This window comes from Euprymna scolopes, chromosome 39, assembly GCF_053919585.1.
Source record: "Euprymna scolopes isolate OS-2025 chromosome 39, ASM5391958v1, whole genome shotgun sequence".
Taxonomy (NCBI): domain Eukaryota; kingdom Metazoa; phylum Mollusca; class Cephalopoda; order Sepiida; family Sepiolidae; genus Euprymna; species Euprymna scolopes.
Genome location: NC_136520.1, coordinates 33,184,608 through 33,200,708, shown reverse-complemented (window position 1 = coordinate 33,200,708; position 16,101 = coordinate 33,184,608). Strand labels below are relative to the sequence as shown.

Sequence of the window (16,101 nt, the reverse complement as noted above, 5' to 3'; positions counted from 1 at the left end):
TGTTTGGACACCTTCAGCCTAAATACCAGGAAGAACTGTCATCAAAGCACTCACCACAAATCCACCGAACTTTGGCCAAGTCATTCCTCTGTATTCTCAAAAAGATTGAACCTAGCTGAACATAGCTTTTGTAAACTCAAGCTTGAATGACAAATGAAAATGAAAGACATGTTAAGCTGGGAAAACGCTCATAAAGCTTGCCTCATACAGTTCATACATGCAAGATTGAAATAACACCCCCCAACCCACCGACAGATCATAACATCAAGACAGCAAAAAGGAGTTCACAACTTGCAATTTCTGCAGACCATCTACAGAAAAATTGGCTGAACAGTACCTTCCCTCATCATTTTTCGACTGCAGTCGAGATGATGGAGTTCACACGCTCATGCCAGATATCCCAGTCTCACCTTGCAATGACATTTGGGTATGTAAGCATTGCGTTCTACTAGAGTGGGTAATAAGGAAGGAATAATTGCATTTACTGCTCTAGAACAATGGCCTGCAAATTGAACATTCTTGCTTTGACAAAAGATGATGCAAATGGAAGTTCGTCTGGCGAACATGCAGGTCATTTAAAAAATGAGGTCTCAGAAACATGTAATGGAGGATTCCAAGAGAACACTGAGACATACACGAAATGGCAGCATCTCGGGAGTTATGTGTCATCCGGATTATGAACAAGGAGTAACTAGACAACTTTTAACTAATTTTTTGTTTTTTTAAATGATTAATAAAACATGAATTAAAATGATTAATAAAACAAGAATTAAAATGATTAATAAAATATGAATTAAAATTATTATAAAATATGAATTAAAATTATTATAAAATATGAATTAAAATTATTAATAAAACATGAATTAAAATTCCATATTAAACTACAAGTCAGGTTTTTATGCAATAGCTAAACCAATAGTTGTTGCAAAGATTGCTGGAAAAAACAAATCACTCTACCGTTCCACTATCGATACAATCCTACCTGTATAAAAGCTAGGTACACCCTAAAATAGGGTACTGTTGCCATATCTAGACAGGAGCTGCTCAGCACGCTCTATCCCACCTTGATATGCTTCAAAACCAACTTCAAAACCTAGTAGAGGATGCCCATTTCTCTTCCCTGCAACCTCTTTTCCACAGAAGAGAGGTTGCGAGCCTTTCTCTGCTCTATCATTATTTTCATAGCAAGTGCTTGACTGAACTCCAATCTATGGTCACCCTTGCTAAACTTTCACAAAAAAACACTCGACTAGCTACAACCACTATATACAATTTCCTCCCACTCTCTGCTTAAATCTAAACGCTAAATCCATGAACAAATCTACTTTCCCAGAACTGTCCACCTGTGGAACACTGTTCAACTGGCCTGCTTCCTGATTGAATACAACATGGTAGCCTTCAAATCCAATGTAAACAAGTTCTTGTTGAACCATCTCTACAAATAATCAAATTCTTCCCAATTTACACTATTAATGATTACTACACCACCACCGTACATTCATTAACACTTATCCTCGAATGGCCTTCAGGTCTTGATACGTGATAATTCCTAAGTATAAAATACTTAACAAAACAATAAAATGAATATCATCACCATGATCATCTTTCGACCGGAGTCGAGATGGAATTTACATGCTCACGCTAGATATCCTGATCCCACTTAACAGCTTCTAGGTCAACCTCTCAACATTGGCATCCCTTATAATGACATCTGGGTATGTGAACATTCTACTTCTGGAGTGGGTTGTAAGGTTCCACAGAAATAGAAAAGGAATTATTTACTGCTCTAGAACAATGGCCTGTAAACTGAACAAGTCTTGCTTTGATAATAGATGATGTAAATGGAAGTTCATCATAGATTTGTTGTTTGGTTGGATAGGTCTTCCATGAAAGATTTTTGGCTCTCATGACAAGGCAGCTAATATGTATCAGTCAAACAAGTTTCCAACTTTTCAAAAAGTGTCCATGCTTCTGAACAATAGAGGAGTTATAGGCCAGATATACACCTTCCACATGTTGAACATCAGATCAGCTGCAAAGGAAAAATCATTTTGCAGGATAAACCATACTTGATACAGACATGCACCTGGCCAGAAGAAAAAATCTAGCTAATTCACAGAAAAACAACTCTTCAGAAATAAATTGGTCGATTCAAAACGACCTGCAAATGTTAGCATCCACAAAGGTTAGCCGCAGACGGGAATACTCCATTATCAAATAAACGGCCCAAGAATGTTGACTACGTTGACAGTAAATGCAAAATCATAGAATGGGTGTGTATCGGTCAATGTGTAGGTGTTTCCTAATTTATTATATAAACTAACCCAAAATTCAAGAGTCGACTGACGATTGAGTTTGAGAAAAGCACTTTGTTAATAAAGATACATCATTGTATTTTTATACACCATTCTCTTAAGTACAGCAAAAATACAACATTTTTATACACAACTGTGCTCCAATAAGTTGAACCAACATCAAAAGTTCTTTAACTGGATGTTAATTTTTCTTCAACTTTTCTCTTCTCTCCAATAAGAGAAACATTTTTTTTTTGTACATTTGTTGAATATCAAATTTAACAAAAATTGAGTTTTGCTAAAAAAAAAAAAAAAAAAAAAAAAAAAAAAAAAATTTAAATAAACAAACAAGAGAGTTCAAAACAGGTAATTATTTTTTGCAAAATTTTGAAAATCTTAGGCCAAGTTAGCAAAACTCAATTTTTCGCTAATTGTCTTCAAAAACTGTTTTCATTAATTATTTTTTCTACCTTATCGTTTTTTATAATTTTGGGATATTTTATTACTGCAATATGACAAGTAGATACCATTGGTTTTACTAAAACTTCAATATTTCGATTTTCGCTCTAATAACAAAAGAAGCACCAACATGTCACCTACAAGGAATAAAATCTACTTGACTCAAACATGCACCTGGCTGGAAGAAACAAAACATGGATGATTGACAGAGAAGCATAATTCTTCAGTAATAAAATAATCGACTAAAAAAACACCTGCAATGATAATCCTTATCCACAAAGGTTAGCGGCAGGTAGGAATACACTGTTGCTGAGTAAACATCCTAGGAGCATGACTACATTGACAGCGAAGGTGGCATCCCAGAAGACATGTTGATCTGAGAAAAACCATTCCGTCAATTTGCTTGTATGCTCTTTCTCAATTACCCTCACTCGTTCATCGACATTAAAGATGTACAATTGTATTTTTATACATGAGTGTTTTTCATTCTTTTAAAAACAGCAGAAATACAACACACACAGATATTTTTCTTGTTCGTAGGCCCACAGCATCTTCTGTGAATCCCAGGGATGTGAGTTTTCAGTGGTCAAAAAATCTGAATGCAAGATGAATTTCCCAACCATGGGCCTCTCTTTTGAGTATGTGTGTGTGTATAGTGAGAGAAAGAGGAAGAAGCATAAACAACTTTTTTCCTAAACGACTTCAATATGTTTCAACAAAGTGAAGATTAAGAGAAAAATTAATGCCATTTGAGGGGGAAAGAGACAGGATGTCATTCTTTAATGAAACAAAAGTTAGTTACTTAACTCCCCGATGCCCATCATCACTGATTTAATATTTTTAATTTTCAGAAGAAAAAGAAAGATAATGCAAGAAAAGATAAAGAGAGGAAGAAGAAAAAAAGAGAGAAAGGTTGGTTAGTTGTTTTCCGACATATCAACCCATTTTGGGTCATTTAACACCGACTCATTTTATAAAAGTTGAACAAAAAGTAAACAGCAATTCCAACAAGTTCATATCTTTAACACATCAATATATTTAACAAATTATAAATTTTCAACAGATATACATTTTATAAACAATTTTAATTGGACTCTTTAGATTATATGACTAATCAACCATTACGTCTTGAATGAATTCAATTATTTACAAAAGTGCATTTTTACCTAAATGCAAGTTGGTAATAATTTTCTCTTTAACCAATTTGGTACCCCAACATGGGGAGCGATATATATATATTATTTTTAAAATATAATTATCCACTGATATGTGTTTCGGCATCTATGACTCAGAGTGGCTGAATCTAGTGGGTGCCAATTTTGAATCTCGCTAGATTCAGCCACTCTGATAAGTCGTAGATGACGAAACACATGTCAGTGGATAATTATATTTTAAAAATAATAATAATATATATATATATATATATATATATATATATATATATATATATATATATACACATATATATAATATGAATAGGCTAGCCAAATTAATCAAGAGTAGGAAACTACATATAATATCCGCAACATTTTTTTGTTCTTGTGATTAAGTGAGGTGGTGTTTGATCAACACTGCATGATTTAATATACTGTTTTGTTTTTAAATCTCTGAAACAGTGTTTCATGGTAAACAATTGATGATCCCTTAAATTAATATTAAAACTATAGTAAATTCGAGAGAGCGAAGTGATGCATTGATTGCAGGTGATTAAATGACTTACTGACTAAATAGTTTTCTAACAAATGTTAAAAAAGTATGAAAATCAAATAATTTTTTTTATATAGTTTTAAAAAGGTAAAAAAAATTTCTAAGACTAATATATATATATATATATATATATAGTGTTATAATGGAATAGTTCCAGGAGGAAATCCGGGTATGAGAGCTCAATGTGGTAAACAGAGCAATAACATAAAAATATAACACGGAAATTACATAATTGTCGATGCAATAATTTATTTCAACCTTATGGTATTTTCAAGCATCTAAGCTAGACAATTACAGTATCAAAAATGTAATTGTCTAGTTTAGATGCTTGAAAATACCATAAGGTTGAAATAAATTATTGCATCGACAATTATGTAATTTCCGTGTTATATTTTTATATATATATATATATATATATATATATATATTGCACAAAACTGATTTGAGAGAGAAAAGGGTAATAAAATCTAACCAATGGCAAAAAATAAGGAAATAAGACCCTAGCAATTTAGCAGAAATCAGATTTTTATTATAAAAACGAGAGATTTTGACCAAAGCAGTGCTTTAAGAGGAAATCTACTTATTTTTTGGAATAAAAAAAATACTGCAAAATTTTGTTAAAAAGCAGAGAACTCACATCCCTGGAACCCAACGACAACAGATAAATTATCAGGTAGAATAAAATCCAAAGAAAGCAACTGTAAGAATTCTGTTTAATCCTTTTTTAATGTAAAAAAAAAAAATTTCTTTAAGTAAAAACTCAGAAAGTGATAAACAAAGTTCATCTAGGTAGAAACTAATTTTATGATTGGCTAAAACAAAATGTTGAAAGCCAATCAAGTTTTATTGCGTTAAAAAGTCAATTACCATCAATTATCGGTGGATTCGGAAGTAGCTTTTACACATTTAGCCATCGTTTGAGATGCACGAGTTACAGAGTTTGTCATGTAGAACTCACTCAGTTGAGTTTGGGCCGACTTGAAGGGTTCATTTAACAGCTCAGATTGGACCAACTGGAATAAAAAATAAGACAAGTTAAAATATATATTTTTTATAGCAAAAAGAATGATACAATAAGCATTCCAGAATGAGATTCTTTTTTTTTTTTTTTAGATAAAAAAGTGGTTGACAATTCTAAAAACACAAGGATCCCTTTGTGTGCTAGAGTGGCATCATACGACTCACATAGTCGACCATGAAACGTTAAAACAACACAATACCGATTGTAGTGGATCAGATGGGAAAATTGTCCATCTCACTCTGCAAACATCCATGAGAAAGTATATCGCTCAATGTCTCGACTCGTACGGTCACCACACCTGTAGTCAGTCATCTAAAATGCTCCATAGTGTCTCATATTGATGCTGATTGGAATAAAGCCACACGAAATGGATCAGTTGATGATGACTTAATCCTGATGAAGGACACAAGTGAAATAGTAACAAGTTTGGAAGTAATTCACGAAATGTCTAATCTCAGATTGAGACAAGATAAAAAAAAATGAAAATAATAATTTGGATATTATACTCAGATTGTGTTCAGAATTCTCCCTATATTAAAAAATGAAAATAAACACTAATCTGTATGATGAAAATGAAATGAAAATATCATATTCTAAAAATCACATGAATTGATCAGGTTTATTTTTATAAAAGAAAAATCAAATTTTATGAGTATCCAAGAAGTGACTTACTCGCCTGCCATTTTCAAAAAAAAAAAAAAAAAAAAGAAAAAAAAAAGATAACTCAATAATTCATACTTACTAGAATGTTGTATAATAATAATTAATTATAATAATATAATTGTATTATAGAATTTAATATTATAATAATTCATACCTACTAAATGTTGTAATGCCTACAAATTCTCATTAATTGCTTAAAAATGATTTTCTTTTTAAAAATAAAACTACATGATCAATTAATGTGATTTTTGGAATATGATATTTTCATTTCAGCAGGAGTATGGACATTATACAAATTTTTCTTTATTTTTGTTTTTTAATAAAAGGCAAATTCTGAATGAGAACTCTATACTCCTACGATATTTATCTGAATCCTATCTAAGTCTAAAAGCCATCTTTGATTTTCTACTAAACTGCCTCAGACAATGTTTATTTCTTAATTTAAAAAGAAATCTTTCACTTTTATATCGTTCAACCCAAAAATTTTACAATCTGATTGATTCAGTCACCACAATCACTCTTTTATAACCGTTTGAAAGAAGAGATCTGCCCAGTCATGAACCCAATAGACGATTTAACTTCAGTATTAAAACCTTTTTGCATTGTAATCTCCTCTTCAAACATGACCTAAACATTATATCTCTTAAACATGAATATTTACAGATTCAATCTTATCCTAAAAAATAATTAATATTTGTGATAGATACAGCATCAACATATAAAACGTATTTAAATGATATAAAATAAAAAATTTACAAATTTATTGTTAAAAAACACTGAATATATTCCTTGTTTTAGAAAAATTTTTTGTAAATTTTTATTTTGTATTATTTAAGTACCTTTGTATTTATATATCTACTATTACATAAAAAGAACTTTGTGTGTCAGAGTTCATTCCCTATGAACTCGAAAACAGCTAGGCTGATTTTTATGAAATTTCACACAAATGTATCTTATATGTCTGGGAGTGTTCTTAGATAGATTTTGTACCAGAATGTCTTCGATAAGTATGGATAATGGAAATAATTCAATGAAAGAAGGAATAAGCAATTTTGACCAAACACTGCCTAACATCACAAGCACATTTGAGAAGTTTTATTACCACACAAGCTGAAAGGGCTGACATATAAAATTAACAGTAGGTTATTTGATAGGACAAGGGCGCATTAGAAATGTTTGTTTAGAGCACAATTGAAGCATGATACTTGACTTTTGTATTTTAAACTTTAATTCAAGACATTTTATATAAAATAAGTTTATGAAATGAACAGTATGTTCTCTACAGTGCAAGGTTTACTACAATGTATTGTGGACTAAGTCACTGAGGAGGCTCATAAAGCTTCCTCCTGATGTACCGCATTGAGTCCCCAACTAGAGCAGGCAATCAATCAATTTGCTTGAAAAAAGGCGATTTTACAGATTTCAATGATAATAAAAATATGGAAGTGTGAAATGTTCATTGATCATCATTCAACCCAGGCAACATTGGGTCTCCCTGCTAGTAATATATATATGTGCATGCACACGCATTTTGTGACATTTTATTTCCAAATAAACTAATAAAAATCTAAAACAGAGTTCAAAAGCAAAAGTGAACATTTTTTAAAATTTACTTATATTGGGAGTGCCTATAGTATATTAGATCCTTTAACTGTATAAAGAGTGCATGCTTTCTAGCAGAATGTTTGTGCATGCATGCGCACTCTACATTATGTCAGCAACCATATTGTAAGAGATTCGCAGAGTCACAAAAAGAAAGCTGCTTTTACTTACACTTGAAAGTTCTTGAGCTTCTTTAAAAAAATTGGCACTTTCAGCCTCTCCATAATAAACCAAATTTGGCGAAACGTCATAAAGGCGTTGTCGAAGTTCACTAATTTTATCATAAGGAAGTCCAATTCCACAGATCTGCAATAAAAAGCATACAATTGAAATTTTAAATTTGAATCTTCAAAATGAAATTCTTTATAGAGATTTACTAAATTCCGGTACTTCCACTCTTATCAATGGTGGATCAAGAAAAATGCTGATGTTTATTTTTAATATAAAGTTCTAGGTGATCTTATGCTCATTTTTTTCTTCTAATTTTTGGTGAGGATACTTATTTCAGCATAAGTGATACATCAAAGTGTTTTTACTTGAAATGCGATTTTAAATTCTGACTAATATTATAGAAGCATCCTGCTTTTAAAGGTATAATTTACATTACATGTATTTAATCTAAATCTATTGTAACATTCAATAAGTTTTCATTTAAATTACCTCCCCTGAAAATTAAGGAACAGGATATTTTAAGGGAGATTTTAATAATTTATCCTTTTTCTCATTAATACATTTTGCACTTGTGCATAGCAACAACTTTTTTGATTTTCACTTAAGACATTTGGAGAGTGCATAGCAAGGACAGACAAATGCAATTTCAAGACCATATCGAAAAGATTTTTTTTTTCATAACAAAGACAGAATTCTGAAATTTTTTAATGCATGTTTCCCCTGTAAATAAAAACTCACGATTGATTACTAAAAGTTTTATTTTGAAAACTTTCATTCGTTCATTACAAACAAAAAAAGTTTGGACTTTATTACGAAAATCCAAAAATTTGAAAGAAAAAAAAATAATTTTATCAAAATCCAGATTTCAATGTTTTTATTAAAAAAACTATTTTGATTAAAAAAAAAAAAAAAAAAAAAAAAAAAAACTTTTTATAAGTTTCTTACATTTATTTAAATATTTAAATAAAAACTTTCTCAAAAAACATGCACTCAAAAATTTCAGAATTCTGGCTTTGTTATGAAAAAAAAAAAATCTTTTCAATCCAGTCCTGAAATTGCAAAATTGCATTTGTTTGCCCCTGCTATGCACCCTTCAATTGTCTCAATTGAAAACCAAAAATGTTGTACCTACACACAAGTGTCAATCATTTTAATGTTAAATACAAAAGAAATCTTATTGCAAATAGGACAATAAACCATTTTCATTAATTAGTGTTAATATATATATATAAAAAAAAACAAAAAAAAAACAAGGTAGCAAATGTATTAAATTGACAATGGGAAAAAAAGGTTAAAAAATATAAATTACTTCTGATAACGCTCTGATAATTTTCCAGTCTTGTCGTGCCATCCCTGGGGGTGTGACAGCAAGTCTTGTTTGTTGGGCTCTGCCTTCCGTATTTACATAAGTTGCGTCTTTCTCAGTGTAGGCAGCACCAGGGAAGATAACATCAGCCATTTGTGCTCCTGCATCACCATGGTGACCTGAATAGGAACAAAATTAGTTTCTGTGAAAAATATATTTACAATCAAACGAGGAAAAAAAAAAAAAAAGCAACGTTCTTTTTTATAATATTCCATGATAAAGTGATAAAATAAATACCTTACAACAGGAATATATATACTGGTTATTTTGTTTTATGGCATATCATCCTTTTTTTAGGAACATTCTTTGATGAAACAAATGTCCTCTACCTCTTCTAACCATGAAACAAATCTTTTAAAGGCAAAATTAATACTTTAAGAGAGAAAGAGGTGAAAACGAGGTGAAGTAGGCAAGACATAACATGACAAGAAGAGGAAAAGAGATTGATAGATGAAGCAAGAGAAAAGAATAAAGAGAAATAAAATCTAGCATTTTCCTAAAAAAATAATGCGAGAGAAAAGAAAAAAAAAAAGAGCTCATATCCATATTAGAGGTTTTAATGATTTAAGTGAGAATCCACTTTTCTAGTTGGAATAAATAAATAAATAAATAAAATAAAATTTTAATCTTTTTTTTTTTTTTTTTATCATTCACAGACGGTAGTACTTGAATATATGGTTAAGTGGTAGTTTTAGTCATTTAGAACTGCTTTAAAGCTTCACCGCTCACTTATTTTTTGACCAAATTTCAAACAATTTTTACAGTTTATAGATCACCTTCTCAGCTATATTGCGAAAAAACATTTTCAATTTTCGTTCAGTAAAAACAAAACTTTTCTGGTGTCCAAAATCATAAAAATATGTAAGGAGGTGAGCAACGCTTTTTATGACTGGTGTCCATAGCAACCACATTGCTTCAGTGACTACTGTTGCTACGAATTCACTGCTGTCGCAGAAAGAGAAGTAACAAGTGAAACAGAGAGAATGAAAGCATGAAAGAGAGATAATTTGGGGGATTTTATTGAAAGCGGACGAGTGCCGTACATTGTTATAACATGTTTTTATGGGGCAAAAAAATAAGACTGAAATTAAACAAAGAACAAGTGAATTTATTGGAAGCCTGGAATAAGTCATGGGATTATAGAAAAATGCAAACATGAAAAATAATATGGTTAAGCTTAAACATGGAAAAGTAAAGGACAAGATATTCAAGTAAAAAATATATTTATAACTTAAAATATTGCAGCATTAAGAATTTTTTTTTTTAATTCAATTTATAACATTATATAATCAATTCTTAATGCTGCAATATTTTAAGTTATAAATTTATTATATTTTTTACTATAATATCTTGTCCTTTTCTTTTCCAGTTTTAACAACTAGTCCTTTACTTTTCCATGTTTAAGCTTAACCATATTACTTTTCATGTTCAGATTTTTGTATTGTAATTCAATAAAGTTCATTAATAAAACTTAGAAAAATATGAATTTTTTCATTCTGCTCATTTATGGACAAATCACAATTACTATTCTTATTCTTTTAACAATTAATGGAATATGCTCTGATGAACTCCTAGCACTTGTGTCCCTTCAATGTAAATACCCCCAACTAACCCAACAAATAGCAAAATCTCATCCATTCATTGTAGAAATCCGTAGAGGCCAGAAAGCCTTCTACTCTGATAGTTTCTTCCCCTAAACTGCTACACTTTGGAATTCTCTCTTCATCTCCTACTTCCCTGAATGTATTGCCATGCAAGTTCAATTTTAATTGCTGCTCAACTCCCTACATAGCGTTCCTGCAGATATGATCCCAAATAGTAACCCCTTGTCAAAGTGGCACTGTGCCTTGTTTGGGGGGAAAAAAAAAAAAAATTAACATTTCTTTATAAAATGGTTCCTAGCATTAAATAACCAGAAAGATTGATATACTGTCAAACAATTGTTACACCTTAGCTGTACTATAAAGTTATTTCAGTTTAAATTTTCGTTTGTTTGCACATTTTTCAAACTTATACAAAAAAAAATTAAAAATTAGTCGTAAGAGAGACAACTTTATCTGTTTAAATTAAATGTGAATTATTTCTCTTTGCTGATCTTGCATTATTTAAAAAAAAAAAATAAATAAAAAATGAACAAGCTTAAAAATAATAAATTCTAAAATATTTCTTTGCATATTCCACAATCCATCAAGTTCAATCCTCTCATAATATTCTTCATTATTCAACTGACAATCTATCCATCTCATTAACCTTTATCCTTTAGTGGCTTTTAAGTAGAAAATCATGAAATGAAAAAAAAACAAAAAAACAAACAAAAAAAAAAAAACAATAAAAACCACACAAGGTCAATTAAAGATTGGAATGTACAAACCTTGATAAATAACAAAACAATCCGAGGGAATATCGGCTTTGGTGATGGCACCTTCGTCGGCTCCCAACATGAAAAGTACTTTTGGTTTATTTTCGCGGATGTCAGAGACGCCAGCTTTATAACCGAGATCAAGAGCAGCAACTTGGTTTGCCACCTGTAAATCAACAAAAGTTAATCTACATAATAATACGCTTAGGCAATTTCATGTTCATACGTATGTTATCACCTTTCACCCCCCCCCCTTTTTTCTTTAAAGAGAATCACCCAATCACTAAAGATGCAATGAAAAAAAAAAAAAAGTAATTTTAAAAAATCTCCACATTAAATTTTTGCACAATTGGTAACATTTATCGGATGTGATTTCACTAGTATTTTGTTTAATTTTTGATTTTGGAGTGATTATTGAGGCTCCAAACTAGTGTTAAGGGAAGAGCAGTGCCATTATTTTTTTTTTCTAATTTAACGTGCTTTACACTGCATTTATTTTTTAGTAAAAAAATAAAAAATAAAAAATAAATCATTTCCATAGAGTGAAAAAACAACACAATGATTTGATTTATTTGTTTGGCAAACTTGTCACTAATATTACCTAGCCAAAGTAGGCGGACGTAAATCAGACATTTGTCGACTCTTGTTTCTGTGACTTTATAAGAATTAAAAACTTTATTACGGAATATATAAATGATGGGATGATTCCAATATTTTTTGCTGGATTTGAACACAATTACTGATTGTTTTGAATTCCAGATTCCAATTCTTTAAAATTTTTAAATATAGAATTGTTTTGTTTGGGTGAAGGGTCATATTACAGTTAAAAAAACAAAAAACTATGTAATTAGTGCATAGATTTTTGCAAACGTAAGAATAGACATGTAGAGAGGACCTATAAATTTTAGTTTTACTAGTAGTTTAAAACCAATAAATATTTATCATCTCACTATTAATATGAGCCATGCAAAATTAAATTTTAAACAAACACAGAAATAAAAACAATAAAAATCGTTTTTGGCATCATAAAATGGGCACAATTTTTCTGATCCCAATACCCTCAAAGAGTTACAATTTTTCCGATTCTGATTAATTGTCCCAACACACACATGGAAAAAAGGGAAAGAAAATCTGTGGCCTTTTTAGAAAATTGTCAATGTTTCGTCCCCATGTTCAGGGGACTTCCTCAGGAGAATGATAAGGATGATTGAAGAAAATAAAATATACCAAAGATGAGAGGATAAACTATGAATATAAATACCTCACTTTTCATAGGATTCTCTCCTCTCATCTTTAGTATATTTTATTTTTCCTCAATCATCCTTATCATTCTCCTGAGGAAGTCTCCTGAAAATGGGGACGAAATGTTGAAAATTTTCTAAAAAGGCCACAGGGTATTTTTTTTCCCATAATGTTATAAAATCATCCCTGCTTTTATATATATATATATATATATATATATATATATACACACACACACACATATATATATATACACACACACACATATTTTATAAAATCATTCCTGCTTTTATTTTCATATATATATATATATATATATATTTATTTTTTTTGTATAATATATACAGGAATTTACATTTATATCGGTAGTCGGTACCAACGGTTTCAAGCCCGGTAGTTGAGGACTGCTCTTAATGTCATCCTCAGGCTCTCTTATGAGAGTCGGCTGAAGAGAGCCTGAGGCGGACATTAAGAGCAGTCCTCAACTACCGGGCTTGAAACCGTCGGTACCGACTACCGATATAAATGTAAATTCCTGTATATTATACAAAAAAAAAATATATATTGCTCTTATTTCGAGAAAGGTTTTTTTTCCCTAATAATAGAGCACTGTATGGGATTCCTTTTCTACAAAAAAATACAAGTATATATATATATATATATATATATATATAAGAGAAAAAAATTTAAAATATATAAAAATGATGTAGAATTATATGCACATTAAATCAATTAAATTTTTTTGAAGCAAATATATGCATATGAACACAAACCTCAAGTTATACGATCATTCACCATAAACTTTATCATTTTATTAACCATTGAACAGAATCTTTCTTTTGCTATAACAGATAAAATGTTCACTGATAATCAGTTCATTGTAACATTTTTCGAGATTAAAAGATTCAATTCTCAGTACAAGTGATACCAAGAATACAATTAAAAATTACTTTGGACTTCCACATAATCATGGCTGACAGAATGAGAATAACCTATTCTCATGGGAAGTATACAACATGTTCAGATGTGTAAAGGAAATAGGCTAACAACACTTTATTTAACAGCGACTATATCTCTCTCTTTCTGATTTGGAATAAAGATCAAGTTGAAGAAATGTCTTCTGTCTTCCATCAGTTTTGTCTCAAAGTTTAATCTTTTTGGAAGTATAAATGGAGATTGGTTTTATGAAAGCACATTCTGTGAAAGTACTTGTAAAACAAGTGTAACATAGCCATTCCACTCAAACTACAGTTCAAACCTCTCTCGGAACCCACACTGTCTGGTACCATTGAAAAGGAACAATCAAACAAAAATAAATTCAACTCTGCTTTTTTTTTTAAAGGTATTTATTACCATTACTTTCCAAACAATGCCTGTTTTTTTTTGTTTTTTTTTTACATGGGGATCACCACTTATCAAGGCCCATAAGCCACTCGGGGATGAGGGTTATTTTGTGTACAATAATCAATGGGATAATATTGTAGTAATAGTTGGTGTTGGAGATTTGATAAAGCGTCTTACTTAAGGGGGCGATTAATCAGGAATTTGTTTATATTGGACTTGAAGACGTCAAAGTTGTAGTCAGGTGGGAAACAGGCAAACGGAAGAGAATTCCACAGGCGTGCACTTCTCAGAAAAAAGCTATGTTTATGGAATCTACGTTTTGATTTAGGCACAGATAAATAGTGGGGGAAATTATTTACAGTGGTTTTAGCTAGATGGGTGTTTATCATGAAAGATTGGCGAGGGGGGGGGGCAGAGATTGGAGCTCGGACAAGCACTTGCCATGGAAATAACGATAAAACAAAGACAGGCTCGCAACGTCTCTTCTGTGGGAGCGAGGTTGCAGGGAAGAGAAGAGAGCATCCCCCACTAAGCCAATTTTGTACTCTGTCAAGGCAGGATAGGCTGTTTTTTGAAGCTTCAGCCCAGATGTGGCAGCAGTACTCCATCTTTGGACGTACTTGGCTTTTATACAGATAGAGAATTGCATCAGTAGTGAGATGTCTTCTGGAGCGGTAGAAGGATCCCACCATTTTTCCAGCGGCCCGGGCTACAGACTTTATATATGTGTTCCATTTCAGGAGTAAAGGAGCTTGTCAAAACATGAAGCCTCCCCAAAGACGAGAGCCATCCATTTCAATTGATACTAGATGAGGAACAGAGCATTGATGATGTAAAGTTAGGAGCTTGGTTTTAGATGCATTAAAAGTAACCAGCCATCTCTTCCCCCACTGAACGACGCGCTCAAGATCAGAGGAAAGGGAATCAGAGAGAGCTTTGTCATTTACGGCCTTTGATATGTTGCCATAGATGGTCGTGTCATCAGGATAGATGTCAATGAATGAATTTAGTATGTGTTTTGGGAGATCATTAATGTAGATCAGGAAGAGAGTTGGGCCCAGGATGGACCCCTGGGGGACTCCAGCATTAATACTGTGGGCCTCAGATTTCTGCCCATCAACCACTACTCTTATGAAGCTATCGAGAGAAATGATTTCATTATTGAGAAAACATTTCCAGTTATACCGTAGCTGGAAATCTTGTGAAGTAGGCCCTTATGCCAAACCTTATCGAAGGCCTTTAATATTTTTTTCTAACTGTTCATTTTGTCTGCTATGAGATTAACAAAACCCTGCCATCTCGACACCAGCTTCAAAGTCTCTCATCGCCACACATCCATCTCAACAGACACAAGTTTTTCTTTCTGTCTCCGACCACATGGAGTTATTTTTTCTTTTAACACAAGCCCACGCACACTTCCTAATTTGCATATGTGCTCAAATGCTGCTGCTAATACGTTCGCAAACCATCTATCCTACAGTCCCTGCTGATATTTTCTCACAAGCTCATACGCAATCTGCTATACAAGAAAAGGGATGTAAAATTGTGGTGATGGGACACGGGCTTGAGCTTAGTACACAGTGTGGGGACTATTAGGTTAGAAATTCCTTTTTCGTTTTGTCTAAAAAGGGAGAGACTAGCAGTGCACCAGTCCAGATATAGCCAGAACTAATGTATATTTTAGTTACGACCAGGTTAATGTGTTTCGAAAATAACAGGAAGTAAAAATGTCAGAGTTGAATTTACTAACCCAGGAATGAAATTAGCTGAACTAGTGGATATTACATCTCATGGCTTTGAGAGAGAGTGGTAGCGATGAAGGAAGCCTGGGGAAGCATGTTGCCCATTTGGACATGTAAATGAAATAGGCTGA

The 16,101-nt window shown here is 31.8% G+C and overlaps 1 protein-coding gene across 1 annotated transcript in view; it reads right to left on the bottom strand.

Annotated features, from left to right (window-relative positions):
- Positions 1-5,159: 5,159 nt before the first annotated feature.
- The window catches only part of LOC145263727 (NADH-ubiquinone oxidoreductase 75 kDa subunit, mitochondrial-like), a 53,095-nt gene continuing 42,153 nt past the window's right edge, over positions 5,160-16,101 (bottom strand). The window contains exons 17-20 of the mRNA XM_080120700.1: positions 11,655-11,808; positions 9,227-9,402; positions 7,918-8,052; positions 5,160-5,473 (exon numbers count right to left, since the gene is read on the bottom strand). Coding sequence (XP_079976826.1) covers positions 5,330-5,473; positions 7,918-8,052; positions 9,227-9,402; positions 11,655-11,808 — 609 coding nt within the window. The 3' untranslated portion in view covers positions 5,160-5,329. The remainder of the gene's footprint in view (positions 5,474-7,917; positions 8,053-9,226; positions 9,403-11,654; positions 11,809-16,101) is intronic.